The sequence below is a fragment of the Tetrao urogallus genome, assembly GCF_951394365.1.
Source record: "Tetrao urogallus genome assembly, chromosome: 4".
Classification (NCBI taxonomy): Eukaryota; Metazoa; Chordata; class Aves; order Galliformes; family Phasianidae; genus Tetrao; species Tetrao urogallus.
In genome coordinates, this window is record NC_136817.1 from 41746382 (window position 1) to 41762669 (window position 16288).

A 16288-nucleotide genomic window follows, 5' to 3' on the forward strand; every position below is an offset into this window, starting at 1 on the left:
TGGAATGTAGATGAGCTGTGACCTATTTTTTTTCCCCATGCCGAAAGCAATGCTTTTCAAAACAAGCTGTATGAAATCAAAGATTTGCAGAAATCTATTAAGGAAAAATGTTCACTTTTAATCCATCAATGAAAGCACGGTAATGTGCTGCATGGTAGCGAATATACAACTGTTCATGCTGTAAATTCATACATGCTTCCTCTGTGAATATGGTGAATGTTTTGCTCATGTACCCAATCAACATTATTCTCTGTAATATTATCATTCTAATGTTCCTGTTAAAAAATTTCTCAGCCACTACAGAGAGCAAAGTACTGCTCTTGTCCCACAGATACAGATTTTGTGCATATTATTCAGAGCTGAATATCACTGTCCATTCCATTTAAAACAATGAAAATCCATAGGTGACATTTCTAATTCAGGTCTGCTTTTCAGAAAGAATAATCCTATAGTTATGATGAATATACATACTCATCCAGATCAGCAGACATATCTGAATATATTGCAATCATAGTTTCATGACTGCTTTGACTCACAGAATGAAGTAACCTACAAATTGAAAGGAGGGAAGCAAAGCACACTGGCATCCTGGAGATCAGTCTTCTCATCATGCTTCCTATTGGCAATTTCTTTTAACAATTCTCTGTGTATCAGTTTTGTAACTATAAATATAATATAGTAAGTATACTTTTATCCTCTCATCCTATCTCCTCTGTTCAGATTGTAAGTTCATCAGGATGAAAATGTGTTTGAATCCATATATAGAGTCTGTGTTATATATCTTGTGTCTGATAACTATTTAATTAGGCCAGAGCACTTTAATTACTCTTGCAATTCAAGAAAAAGATAAGGAAATAAATTACTTTAAATCCTGGAAAAGTATAAAGATTAGATGTATTAAGTGCAACTGTAATGCATTAATAATGTTCAAATACAGGTATAAACATTTCTCATCTAGGTTCGGCATTTCCAATTCCAGAGGGAAAACATACTTTCAAATAAATTATTTACCCGGAATGGTTACCAAGAGTAACAAAAAACAAACAAAAAATACTGTTTTTAATTGGAAACACTCCAGAAAAATCAGATTTTCCTTTGTTCAAATGCAATTTAAAATTTCACTGTAGTTTTGCATAAAATTTGATCTGATTTTTGTTATATTTTTCTGTTACAGCTGTAGCAGCCCAAGAGGACAATGTGCATCACAGCTATTCTAAAGCTCAAGACAGATATTCTAAGCATTTCTAAAACTATTGAGAAAGTTCAATATATTCTTTTTTGCAAAGGTACTTCATTGATTTGCTAGAGAAATGCATACTTTGGCATCTGCCAGTCAATCACTACCACGTCTGTAGCTGATTACCAGAGTAGCAAGTGGGTTGCGCTTCACTGCCAGACATGAGAAACCAAGACAACACTGGCCACAGGTCTTCACTATGTCCTCAGTAACATCACCCTGACTCCAAGATGCAGCAGCATGTTCAGATTTTGTTTTTCCTGTTTTTCAAAGCCGTGTTATGCTGGGGAGGGCGCAGCAAATCCTGATTGTGTTTTACATTGACATAAAGTGGATGATCTGCTCAGCGTAGTGGCAAAACTACATTATGAAATACGTAGGTTAAAAAGTGGCATTGGGTCCAGAAAAGAGAAGGAGCAGAAGAACCATGCTGAGATGAGATCAAATGTAGAGGAAATCACAAGATCCAAAGCATCCTGAATCTTCTCACTACAAGGCTGAAGGCAACAACTCAGCAGAAAAGAGTTGATGGTGCTAAGACCATACTCGAGGCTTCAAGCAAAATCCCTTCTTGCCTACTCCACATATTCGATGCCCCTGTAAAATAAGTACAAGGCTCTGAATATGGAAAACCCATCTGAGGGTAATAGCAGCAAACTTACAAGTGAGTGAAGCAGAGCTAACAGGTCTTTAAGGAAGCTTTCCTTAGAGCACAAGAGCTCTCCATCCTCAGGTGTAGTAAGTCAGGAAATGCAGACTGTTATGGGTGAACTGGGACCTTTCGGTCAAACTGGAGAACTAGAAGAAAATGCACAGGTAATGGAAGCAGAGAGAGGTATCCTGGGAGGAATATAGGAACTGCAGGACTGTTGGGCTGGGGTCAGAAAGGCCAAGGCCCAACCGGAACTGGACTTAGCAAGGGGTGCAGAGAAGAACAAGAATAGCTTCCATGGGTACTTGAACCAGAAAAGGAAGTTCCAAGAAAATGTACCCTCTGAATCAAGCAATACAGGCAGGCTGATTAACAGTGGACAAAAAGGCTAAGGTACACAACAACTTTTTGTCTCAGTCTTCACTGACAAAAACTCTTTGCACAGTGCTTGAACAGACAGGTCAGAAGGTGGGGACTAAGGGAGCGATATCCCTCCTACTGTAAGTGAAGATCAGATTCACAACCATCTGAGGAACCTGAGCATCCATAAAACTATGGGTCCTGATGAGATGCATCCCCTGAGAGAATTAGCTGGTGTAGTCACCAAGTCACTTTCAATGACATTTGAAAAGTCATCACTGTCAGGTGAAGCTCCAGGTAACTGGAAAAAAGGCAGTGTTGAACTCATTTTTGAGAAGGGTAGAAAGGATGACCCAGGGAACTACAGACCTGCCAGTCTCATCTCTGTGCTGGGAATGATAGAGAAGATCCTCCTGGAAGCTATACTCAGGCACACAGAAGACAGGGAGGTGATGTGATACGACCAGCAAGTCTTGCCTGACCAACCTAGTGGCTCTGTATTGTGGCGTGTCTGTCTGAGATCCTCTGAGATCCTAAAGCACAAAAAGAATTTTTTAAACTGCCTGTGACAGGTGAAAGATTTGAGTCATAACTCAGATAATCTATCTGCCTCTCTGTATGGTAAAATGCTGTACCATTGATATGCATGAGCTGTACACTATTCACTACTTTTTACATTTTTTACTACTTTTTACTCTGAACATCCAATCTAGAAAACAAGTTTTAAGGGGAAGCATTAGTTACAGTGTTAATATCTGGAAACTGCTAGATATTTCAAGCAAATACAAGCATGCAAACTCTAAATACTATTCACCTAATACAGCTATAATTCTTGTTTTATGCAATTTTAGTCTAAATATATGTGCACATTTTTCAAGTGTTTTCTGCTTGGAAATACATAGAAGAAAGTTAAAAAATTGATATGAAGAAATCTGTAGAAAGGCTCATCAGGATGCCTTCTCCATGTATAAAAGGTCAAAACTTTATAAATGACCTTTAATTTCTACTAGCCCTTAAAAATCCAGTCATTGGAGTTGGGAATTTTGACATTTGGGATGCACATTCTTTTTGAGTTAAAATGGGCAGTATGAAGGAAATCTTCCCAAACTGCCCTCAGTCTGGGCAGCACTGGCTGGTAACCTGGTATTCCTAGTGCTTCTCCCTTCCTCAGGCTTTTAAAGTTAGATGCTAAAAGCAAGTGGAACAGCATATGAGGTGCTGCCAAAAATCTGTTATTCTTATAACACATTATCTACCACAGAAAATCATTTGGGAATCACTAGAAGAGAGACTACGTTTACCTTTTAAGATTTAGCATTTGCTCTGGCAAAGCCACAGCTTTGAGAAGGGGGAATGGAAGTTTCAAATTTTGAATATAAAACATATTGCATAATAAATCTGGTATACACATTTGCCATCTTCTCACATAGAAAAAGTGACACAATTTAATGTTTGAAGATCTATGAAAAAAGAGAAGCAACAGCATATCTGAATCAAATTGCAATATTGATTTTTCTGAACACAACCACACATCTATTTTCTAAGTGTGACATCAGATAAAGACATGACACTTACATTTAAAGTTTATTTTTTATACTATCCATAATAAAAACATCTTGCAGAAAACATTTTGGAAAAGTACTGTGTAGCCTTCAAAAAGTCAATAATCTTTCCAATTATCAAATTTTGTTCCCACTAAATAGAAAGGGTTTGGTTTAAAAAGACTTTAAAGTCCTTTCTCGAAGGGATTGACGGTTATATAATATTTACTATTTTTTGTCAAGATAGCAGTTTCAAGAGTATGTGCATTTATAAGGTGATTAATAAGAAAACTGTTATTCTCTTCATACTTTTAGATTGAAAAGGACAGACTAGGTGATCTCTGATTAATGACCAGCCAAAAGCAAAACTAAGAGTGCTTACTTTTTTCAAGACTGGAAGGAAAAGTGGCGTATCTATTGGCACAAAATTTGAACTAGACTGACCTGGCCTAGCATAATAGCATTAGTAGGAATCAGATTTGAAAGTATTCTCCTAGGACTAAAAGTTGTTTAAATATCTGTGTGTGTGAAAGCTGCTTCAACACTACTGTGAAGTAACAGGGCCAAAGTTAGTCAAGCTGTCATTTATTTCTTTATTTGTTAGCCTTGCTGATTTCTTTTAACGAGTACTGTAATTTATGTCCCACTCCTGAATGAAATCTTCATTTTCCCAGGAACTACTAAGAAGACTGAAAGTGACTTGAAGACATCTGTTCTTTGGATCAGAGTTGAAGTTTCTACCTGAAAGCTTCTGGGCCACAATTAAAAAACAAGCATTTTGTTTTAGCTGAAAAAAACGTTGCAGCCCATACATGAACTGATTCAAGGGTACACACCAATGTTTGTCTGATTTCTTTTACAGCAGTCTGCCAGACTCACTAACCTTATTTACAGAAAATAGATCCACTGGCATGATTCTGTGATTTAGTGTACTGTATTTATTAAAACTCTAAGTCCACTTAGCTTGAATGAAGCTGATAGTCAAATATTGTCTAGATAGTGTTTCAGAAACACTTCTCCAGTATGGGAAACTGATATTTTACAAATAATTTACGCCCATAGCTGTTAATTCACTTGAGTGGAGGCTTGTGACATTTTTCATAACTATATTTTACAAAACAAACATGTACTGAGTCTTTATGAGCCTGACTGACTGAATATAGGTTTGAAACACTTTTATTCTTAGTCAGAAAAGACAAAAGATAGTGCTAGTGGGGAAAAAAATTCTGGAGCCACAGCATCAAAATGGCGGGTATGCCATTCCATGATTTTTGTAGTGTGATAGAGAGATGGTGCTTTTTCCCTATCGTAATTTTCTCCATCTGTTATGCTCCAAATTGTTGGTAGCTATCATACTGGTAAGCAGACATAAGTAATTCTGGACTTTGACGACCGTAATTAAACAAAGATTTTGAATTTCAATGAAGATTGTGTTATTTTTAGGCATCACTGATAATGTCACTAACCATTCAGCAAACATTTGCCTCATAACATAAATAACAAGATTATCTCCAGATCTACCTAAAGAGGCAATAGTTTGTCTTTCTCCTAGTGCAGCAGCCATTTGACTTCCAGAAACTGAACCCTGTTGCCTCTATGGAGGCAAAATGCAGAACCTGCAGAAGCACAAGCAGCCATTGTTTTTATAATATTTGGGAAAGGTCAGTCTGTGTTTGGAGAAGTGGATCAGGAAGTCAGAGGCCAAGTGACTTAATTCATATTACAGGGTAGGCTTGGAGAAGGTTAGAGTATGATGGCAGTGAAGAGGAAAAGAGCAGCAAGATGAAAATGACTCTTTGGAGTCTGAGAGAAACGCTGGACTTGTAACTCTTTTTAAGATGAGGAGAACATGTAAATAAGTTCTGCTACGGGGGCTTTACAGGAAATTTACAAACATTTAACACTGTATAACTTGTATGTATTTTGTTCCTGCTTTCTGATTTATAAGGCATTTGTATTATGATTCTCCTCCTATTTGTGGAGAATACAAAGCACTTTCCAAAACTCCAGAAGGATATATCGCATGTAAGTAAGTAATACTCTCTGCTGGAAGCTGTCCAAAGAAGCTATGACAGTGCTCTGTAACAAAGACAAGACTGAATCACTAAACACAGCAAAGAGCAAGAGAAAGAAGAGAATAAGATGAAGCAGCATTCCTGTAAACAAGTGGATTTTTTCCCAGTAATTCTGCTTTTCATTCACTTTCAGTATATTGACAGGTGATTGCTGTTCCTTTAAGACAAGAAGGTACAGTAAGTAGCTTTATATTTCTCAACTGCTGCAAGCAGAAAGCAACCAACTGAATATTGATGTTATTGGAAAGCAGAACTAAAACCTTCTTTCAGACGGAGGTAAGGAGTATGAGCTTGGAGTCACATGTACAGCTGTTTGACAGAATGACGCAATGGATACGTCCTTCAGTTGCTATGGTGATGGCTTATATGTCCAAGAAATAGAGCTTTTCATTATATCCTCTAATAAGAGAAACTGCTAGCTCATAATAACAAAGTGATTTGTTTTTGCACTACAGCATAGCTAGTGCAAATAGCATTGCTTGGCTTTAATTTGGGCATGAAATTAATATCCTAAAGCAAATACATGAACAAATAACTTTTCTATTCTCTATCTAGCTACTCACACAGTACTTTTCACAAAAGCAACTGTTTACCTCTTCAATGAATCACTAACATATCTGCAATAAATTGGATTTCTAGAATGATTGAATTAAAATCCCAGTGCACTGTGGTAACATTAATAAAATTTCATTTCAGACTAGGATCTAATTTTATTCTAACTTAAGTGATCCAGATATTAGAGCTGAACAGACTTTAGAAAGACTTCTTATTAATAGTTTCCTGAATACTTAAGCAAATTCTGAGCAGTTGTTGTCATAGTTTGTATTTATTTATTTTCTTCAAGTCCTCTCTGATAGGGCTCTATTAGTAGGAACTTTTGCAAGAAGGAAAAATGCAAGTCTAAACTTCTTGAAAATATATATATATATATATATATATAAAATACATAAACAGGGAGCATCTAAATTAGAAATGCCTGTTTCCACAATCCAGGATCAGCATCACCAATATATGACAAAACAGATTGCAAAATCAACAAATACACAGATGTATAATTGACAACTATACAGAGAAGTTAGGCTGGTCTTCAGAGAGTGTATAGCTGGAAAGATTATCACATTAGAGACAGATAATTGGAAATGAATGGAAAAGATTACCCATGTCCTGAACTTGCAGAAAAAGACTCCAAGAAGAGCAATCACCAAAGAGAGAGACTCCCTTAACGTCAGTGAGCCCTTAAATGGGGTCTAGGAAAGGTGGAGCCAGGCTCCACCCCTTCCAGTCACACAGGTGAATTGCCTTCACCAGTACTCCTACAGCTGACTCATTGCTTGCCTCAGGTGATCAATCAGAGGTTCAGGCCATGATTCAACAGTTCCCATACACAGATCAATTTTAAGTGTCAACCTAAAAAAAAATTTTGGGTACCATGTAGTATTTTTAATATTCTATTTGATATGCAAAACTTCCTTAAGCAGCAGAAAAAAATCAGTGTAAAATTTGAACAATAAAACTAGAGGAAATTGTATAGAATTATACAATCATAGAATCATCAAGGTTAAAAAAAAAGTATCTAAGATCATCCAGTCCAAACATTCACTTATCACCAGTATCATATGTTCGCTCTGTGACTGTTCAGAAAGTTTAGGAAAAAAGTTTTTTAAAAAATCTTCAGTTAAAATTCTTTGCAGATACAAATGAATACTGTAATTAAATTTAGTTCGCTTCAATGCTTCTCTTACTTTTTGAGAAATCATAGTAAAATAAGTATAATGAACAATACAATATGAAAAGTGTTACAGAAATTACAGACATATCTTTAGGACGTTGTAGCCATCCTTGCATTCAACTAATTCAAAATCAGAATGTATGAGTATGTGATTAAGTAAAATGATGCAAGGGACTCTGTAGTCTCAAAAAGGTAATTCTGTAGATTAGAAGACGAGTACTTTGTGACACTTATTTCACAAAATCACAGAATGTCCGGGTTGGACATTATGTCCTCATGTCCTGTGTATCCATGATCAAGCCAGTAAATTCTGTTGTACAGACCTCTCCATTTTAATATTACAGATATCCTAGGTGGAAAAAACAAAAAACAAAAACAAAAACTATCAGGACTTAAAATGATTGAAAAGAAAAAAATCCCACCTAAATAGTTGGAGGAATAACATCCTAGGTTTTTTGTTTGTTTTTGAGAAAAATGTATTTAAATATCTAATAAAACTACTCCTAGGTGAAAATTTAAGTAATAATGATTTATTTTGTTGCTTTTCTTATGATATTTTATTATTCAAATTGCACTTGAATTGGATAGCAATAAAATTCTCAGTGGATCTGGTGGGCAGATTGTAGTTCTTTGTGGTTCAGTCATCTTGGCTTAATTTTTCCTAGGATTATTTTCAAATACTAGATGTAAGGAATGACAGAGTGGATATGTTAAAAGATGGAGAGGATTATTAAGTTATTAATGTTGTGTACTTCAGTCAGCGTTTGGTAATAGGGATGGTTTGGGTTACTAGTATTTTACTGTATTCGGAAAATAAAGTTGGTTACCACCATTAATATAAGGGCTGCTCAGAAGGTAATGCCTCCTATTTTATCATGTTGATCCACAACATCAGAAGTGGATGTTGGCAGTGTGGCAGTAGAGGTGGAATACCAGTTATTCTGTTACGTTTTGTTGTCATGTGACAGATGGAAGCAGAGGAACAATCTGACACCGAAGTGCACATGAAGCAGTGGTGGGGAATTCAATTCCACCATGTGGAAAAAATGGCACCCCTTGACATTCATCAATGCTTGCTGGATGTTTATGGAAGCTGAATAGTGGATTTCTAAAGGCTAATGTCAACACAATTAAATGTTTTGAGTCTTTTCTACTTTATTCTTCAAATATGTCAGACAAATATTTGAGGTAAGAATAGTATCCTCAATTAGTAAATTCATAAAAGCACATAGTGACATTCTTAGTTATGGGCAAAAAAAATTAGATACAGTACATGGGTCTAAGCTAGTCCACTGTTTGCATTTCTTCTTTTTTCCAAGAAATTTGTCTTTAGCACATATGATTTCTCAAGCTTCAGTGACAAGATGACAAACATATGTATTTCTTAATTATTTGTAAACCATAGTAATGATACGCAGAAAGTATTTAATAAAAAATAATTAAAGAATTACACTCCATCTGTATTATACTACAGTTTGTGAACAAAATGTTCTTCTGAGATTCTATTTTAAATTTAGCAACCATATGTACTTATGTGCTTTTTTATTATATTTTAAGTATGTTTTTATTATTGCTTTTTTTTCAAGTGTAAGGGAAGTAACAGTTCACTTCAACCTGTAAGCAATAATCAGATTTAATATTGTGTCATTTCTAAAAATAGAATTTTTAGAAATCTAAATTTTAAAAAATTTAAAATTTTTAAAATTTTTAAAAAAATTCTAAAAATAGGTCCAAAAGAAGAAAAAGGTCAATATAAACTGATTATGGAATGATGTATTATACAGTGCAGTACGGTTTCATTAGAATAGTATATTTATTATGGATGGTTTAAAGACTTTCTGGAATACATAAGAAAGAAAAATAGAGGAAGTATTGCTATATATTATTCTTACTAAAATAACATGCTTGCTTCATATCTATGTGCTTCCACTAACTCAGTGGAAGAAGAAACTGTGCAGGGCACTCTTACATGACTTGTTCCAAATTACTTTGTTGCATGTAATTACAGTTTAAGTACAATAAATGCTTTGTTAAATAATATTAATGTATTCATTAATAATTCTCTCTGCTGGTAAAATTAAAATAATGCCAGATATCCTTGTTAACAGGAAGTTTGCAATTATGTTGACAACAATTAAAAAAAAAGTCTGTAAGGATTCAAGATGTGATATTATCAGTTACAAAATGTCAATATATTCAAGATTGTGATATAAGAAAAATATTTTTAGGATAAGACCAGAGTCAATTACAATGTGAATTTTCAGTGTCATGCATACAGGCAATTCATTGTTTCTTCTCAGAGTTCATTTGGGTTCATTAGAGCTCAAAACCGAAGTGGATAGGAAGTACTGAAGGGAAGTGTCTTTGCATGCATGGCAGACTTCTAAGACTTGAGTTTTAGATTTAAATCCATCTAGGCCTTATGGCTGGTAAGAAAATGCTATCCGCCAGACAGAGATCTAAATAATATAAACTTAAAATATGTCTTTCATACAAGGAAAAACGTCATGACTTGGAACTGCAAAAACACATCATGGCTCATTCACTTTCTAGAAGCAATGAAATCTGGATATATTTCTAGCTCCATCTCACTATAATGAAAGGAAATTACAATTATTTTTGTTGATCATTTTTATATTGACCATAAATATTTGGAGATGCTGACTTACGTTGCCATGTAAGACAGTGGTCTGCTCACTGTCTTATGTACATCACTTTAACCTCTTCTTAGAGAGAACAAAATCTGAATAGAAAAAAATCACTACTACAGAGTTAAACCACAATATTCTCTCATTTTTGCAGAGTTTTTTGAACACTCTGACTAACGTATCTCAGAATGGCAGTAAGAGTAGAAGCAGTGTGAAGAGAGCAGCAGATGTTTCTCATCCATATTAATTTACACTACATTGTAAAGTCTAATACATTTCCCTCCCCCAAAGAAGAACAAGAGATTAGTTTCTTAAAGTTATTGCTATATTTATCAGCTCATAACATCACCACCATGCACAATTCTGTGATTTAGATATCATACAAATATTTCAAAATATCGATCTGAAAAAAATGCTCTCCATTTTAATTACAGGCTTATTCAATAAAATATATACCTTTGGTATGTTTTATTGCATATAGCAAGCCATTTTCATTATCATCAAAAATATACTTTAGCACTTGTGAATTACAGGGGACTAATTCCTCAGAAAACTAACAATTTTGAATCAGCTCATAAATACATAGACAGGATTGGCATACACATTATCTGTTGTCAATGGCAAGTGAAAAATATTTGAGAATTCTAAATTTACTGATGATTAAGCTAACTGTCTTTATGCTAATTTGTTAGAAGCATTGTAAGACATCATTTTCATTGAAAATACACTTTAAATAAGGCAGGTTTGTAAGAATTTGAATAGTGTTTTTTCTTACATGAAGATTTTATTTTCTTATACGCTGGTCATGCCTCCCTCCTATTCTGAAATCAATACACACAAAGCAACAAAACAGAGCAAAGCATCCTCTGAGGATGAAATCACAGTGAAAAAAACTGTGATATAATTTATGTTGTTAATCATGTTGTACCATACTGCATCACATGATGATACCACAGTAGAAGAGAGCTGGTTATTTACACAGTGGTTCTGACTGGCAAATGTAAACAAAGATGAGTCAAGCACCTCAACAGTGCTTTGACTGGCTAGTTAATCTGCAGGATTTTAATATGTTTATTAGTTCCAGCTTGACATAAACAAGTGAGAACATGAGGCACCTATGTTTAAGGTAAGAAGCTGGTCATTGACAAAATGTCAGTGGGATTTTCAAGTAAGCATGAATGTTTTCTCTCTTTAGTTCATTGCTAATATTAAGTCAAATGTACACTAATCTATGATCCATGAAAGAGGAGATGCTGTTAGATTTCTAGACAGCTTAAGGAATTATATAAATACAGAGTGGCTGTTAGTTTCTAAGACATATAAATTGAATAAAATCTCCAGTACAGCAAGTAATTATTCAAATTAATTGCTTAGATAAGTCTACTTTTCACTACAGAAAACTTTTACAGGCTGTTCAGAAAAAGTATAGTTGGAAAAGCTCAAGTTTAGTTGAATATTGGTACAGGTATGAACAATTGAGTACTAAAAGGTATGACAGTTGCAGTATCTTTCCAGAGTTAAATATTCCTTCTCTGTAAGGTCAGCTTGAAGGTGAATCCTATTGTCTTCCGACATCAGAGGACATTTTATCAACAGAGATGCATTGTTGCAGGAGACATGCTGTCTAGGTATACTTCCTCATTTCACAGTGTGCTTCCTCTCAATGAAAAGGCACCTGCTGTCTGTAGAAAGTCCACATAACAGGTCCTGTCCAGAGAGTCATGCATTTCTCCTTCTAGCAGCATCATTAGTAGCATTTTCTCTTTATTATTTAGATGTGTTTAATTGTTCTAGGTGAATATTATTTTTACAACCGTGTTAAACAATGATTATTTTGAACAGCTTATCTATGAGAGATTACAAAATAACCTGTAAATCTTATACTATGCCCAGGAGATTAAGTTGAGAAAGGTGTCACATGCTCATTCTGTAAATATTTGTAATTTCCCAGGGTGTAATGAGATTATGACTCAAGTGACCAGACAAAATGCCATCCTTACCCACTGTCACTTTTAAAAGCATAAGTTTTCTTGCAAAGGCTCAGAAATTCCATACCACACAGAATTGAGAAATACTGGTTCTTCCTTGCTTATATTTCTAGGAGGCGTCTCTTCAGAACACGTTTTGGGAAACTTTCAAATTTTGTGAATTACTATGTCTTCAGAAAAAAAGTGACGTTTTGTATTTTTCTTCACCTGTCCCAAATGGCTTGAGAAGATGAATCGAATCACTTTTCTTTCTGTCCAGTTTATCCTCCCCTCTCTGTAGCTTTGATAATAATCAGTTGCTTTTTTTCCCCTAAAATCTATTTTGAATTTGAGAAGTCAGTTGGGAATGCCACTACTAGGAAGTCTGGTAAGGTTTAATGTAAATAATTCTTAGAGCTTATTCCCCAAAATACAACCAGATTTCATCTTTTAAAATAAGTTGTCAGAGATTTTTGAATCGGGATCATAACTTGGCCAAAAGATGGGGTAGAGAGCAATGGGAGTAGTTTTGTGTCTTTTTTCATTAAGACAGGTAAAATGGATATTTCTGTTTCATTCTATCTATGATTTGTTAACTCCGTTTGAGAGGAGGAAAAAAAAAGTATCCATGCATAATTTGTATTGTAATTCCCTCAAGGATATCACTGTGTTGTTATATGAAAGATACACCACTGTATAACAATATCTGTACGTAAAGGCTGTGTAACTCAGATTCCCAAATATCATGCAAAGATTTTGATCAAAGTTTCTTCAATGTAGAATAGAGAATTCAGTATAATATTCAACAGTAGTTCTAATGAAACAGATTTTTTATTTAGATGTTGTGGATTGAAAGTAATAAGGTTCCCATTTTCACACAGAGTCCACCTTCACTTGATTGTTGTTCGTAATCAGCGGAGAAGGTTTACTTCTTATCCTGTCTGCTGCATCATTAGAACTGTCCTGGAAAAAAGCTTTTGCTGTACAAAAACTGACAACAATTTTCTTGTATTCTCTTCTGAAGTTCTGATTCAGGAGTCCATATATGATGGCATTAAGGCAGCTGTTGAAATACGCCATGTAATAGCTAGACACGAACAACCACTCTGGAATCCTAGGGATTATAGTTTCTGGGTCAACAGCCACAGCAAGGCCAATGAAATTCAGAGGAGCCCAGCATACTGCAAACAGTACAAATACCACAAACATGGTTACAAAGTTTCTGAAGTCATGTGGTTTCAGTCTGGGGTTGTTGTCTGGTTTAACCCTTCGTCTTACCTGAATAACAAGGATCCATATTCTCAAGTAACAGTAAGTAACGATGGCTATGGGAAGCATGAAGTGGAAAAACACCACTGCTATTGTATATGCTGAACTCACAGACTGTGCAAATGTGCACGAGTAAATCCTGGGGTCATACTGTAGAGATCCTACAAACAGGTTGGGCACAATAGCAACAACTGTTAGGACCCAGATAAGAACAACATAGCACAAAGAATTCTTGTCGCTGTACAGCTTGTCATATTTGAGACTGTGGCAGATATAGCAGTATCGATTGATAGCAATGCCTGTAATATTGAAAATTGATCCAATGACACTTAGGCCCATCAAGAAGCCACTAATCTGGCAGTGAAGGTATCCCAGATTCCATCCATTGTGAAATACAGATGTGAGGACCAGAGGATATGGATAGATTGCTACCACCAAGTCTGCAATTGCCAGGCTTACCACAAATATATTTCCTGTAAAATAAACATAAAAATACAAGTATTAGTTTCTCATTCTCTCTTCCATTACTTCTGCTCTTAATACATTAATGACCAGACTTAGTGGAACACTTTATATTTAATTAAGTTCTAGTTTCTAGGTTGAAATTAACTGAAAAAATTAAGCATTCTCTCAGGTCAGTTTTCTAATTAAAACAAGAGACATTATTATAGGGTGTGTTAGCTCTTGGTAGAACTCTCAAAGACAAAGGAATCTGTCATAATTACATTAATTTTGAATTAATCCTTTAGTGCAGATGATATGTTCTCTCTCTCTCTCTTTTTTTTCTTTTTAAAGAGATGATTACTTTAGTAATAACTCATCTGAATGCCTTCTAGCAATTCTAGGTTCTAAGGAGAAGTGTCACAAAATAAGAAAAGATACAGCTTCTCTTCTTTTTTAAGAAATAACTACTGCATACCACATATATGTGTTATGTTATTCATGTTCATATCAACAGAAATGTATAAATGTTATACTTGTTCATATGTATAGGTATACAAATGTGTTTGCGTGTAAGTGCGTGGTAAGATTGTTCACAGAAGATTAAATATAAACTATTGTAACCTCTAAGAAAATATATTGCTAGCTCAGTAGTAATCAAAATCAGCTTTGGTAAATTGCTTTATGCATTTACCTTGAGAAAAAAAAACATAAACAAAACATAAACTTTTTTAAGAAAAAGGTAAAAGTACTTATGGACTAATAGGACATTTAATTTTCAAAAGTGTTTTACTTGAAAAAAGTTTAAATACATATTCTCTCACTATGCTTTACGTGGTTGTGTAGAAATATTAACTATGCAAACAAATATAGACAAAAATACAGCAATTATTTATCTCAGGATTCTACTTATTCCCCTTTTTTCAACTTTTGATTTTAACATGAAATACTACGTTTGGCATTTATACTCGTAGCAATGGCATAAATGGCCTCAGAAGAATGCTACAATACTTTTCATAGATTTTGTATCTGGATTTAGAGATGTCTTTTTTTCTATGGTCTCCATAATTTCTTTTTTTTGCCTGTGAATTCATTGCCAGGCTGAAATTTGTTTATCCTGTAGGCTTTAGCATGATTCCAGATCATTTCAGAAGAAACATCAGAACTCTTTTAAGCAGAAGCTCTGTGTTTAACTTAGGGATTCAGAAATTGAAATGGGATTAAAAGTTGTAGTAGTGGGTTACCAAACATCCTCCCCTGTCTCAAATGCTGTATATTTGATGAAATGGCTACAGATAAATTCTAGTTGGGAAGAAGAGCTGGGACCTTGTTTAAAGAATACTTGAAGAATCCTGTTCATTTGCTTATAGATTTTTTTCACAATTAAGACTGTTCATATCAGACTTTTCTCTATGCTATTCACTATAACTTCTGCTGGTGATCTGCATGAATACTGCCATTATTACCAGTACTGACACTCCTGATATAAAAGGTTCAGTTATTAACCAGCTATTAACAAGAGAAATGTTGAAATGGATTTTCTTTTTGCCCCTTTTTCAAGTAAAAGAAAGGTGTAATGCTCTTTCTCTCCTTCTCTCCTTCTCTCTTCCTTTCTCTCTTCCTCCCTCCTCTTCCTTCCTCCCTTCCTCCCTTCCTCCCTTCCTCCCTTTCTCTTTCTCTCTTTCTCTCTTTCTCTCTTTTCTCTCTTTCTCTCTTTCTCTCTTTCTCTTTTTCTCTTTCTCCCTTTCTCCCTTTCTCCCTTTCTCCCTTTCTCCCTTTCTCCCTTTCTCCTTCCTTCCTTCCTTCCTTCCTTCCTTCCTTCCTTCCTTCCTTCCTTCCTTCCTTCCTTCCTTCCTTCCTTCCTTCCTTCCTTCCTTCCTTCCTTCCTTCCTTCCTTCCTTCCTTCCTTCCTTCCTCCTTCCTTCCTTCCTTCCTTCCTTCCTTCCTTCCTTCCTTCCTTCCTTCCTTCCTTCCTTCCTTCCTTCCTTCCTTCCTTCCTTCCTTCCTTCCTTCCTTCCTTCCTTCCTTCCTTCCTTCCTTCCTTCCTTCCTTCCTTCCTTCCTTCCTTCCTTCCTTCCTTCCTTCCTTCCTTCCTTCCTTCCTTCCTTTCTTTCTTCCTTCTTTCTTTCTTTCTTTCTTTCTTTCTTTCTTTCTTTCTTTCTTTCTTTCTTTCTTTCTTTCTTTCTTTCTTTCTTTCTTTCTTTCTTTCTTTCTTTCTTTCTTTCTTTCTTTCTTTCTTCCTGATTTGTTTTAGAAATGCTTTGGAAAAAAACAGTCTAGAAAAGTAGGCATTCTGTCTATGAATCAGATAAATTTCAGGCCTCAACAAATTTGGGGACCGTGGTAATCCCAGCTGTTCTTTCCAGTGG

General features: G+C 35.1%; 1 protein-coding gene across 1 annotated transcript in view; it reads right to left on the reverse strand.

The window, feature by feature from the left end:
• Window positions 1-13082: 13082 nt before the first annotated feature.
• Window positions 13083-16288, reverse strand: part of MTNR1A (melatonin receptor 1A) — a gene marked incomplete at both ends in the record, with an annotated part of 47813 nt that continues 44607 nt past the window's right edge. Inside the window, one exon of the mRNA XM_079534485.1 lies at window positions 13083-13951. Within this exon, the coding sequence (XP_079390611.1) occupies window positions 13083-13951 (869 nt within the window). The remainder of the gene's footprint in view (window positions 13952-16288) is intronic.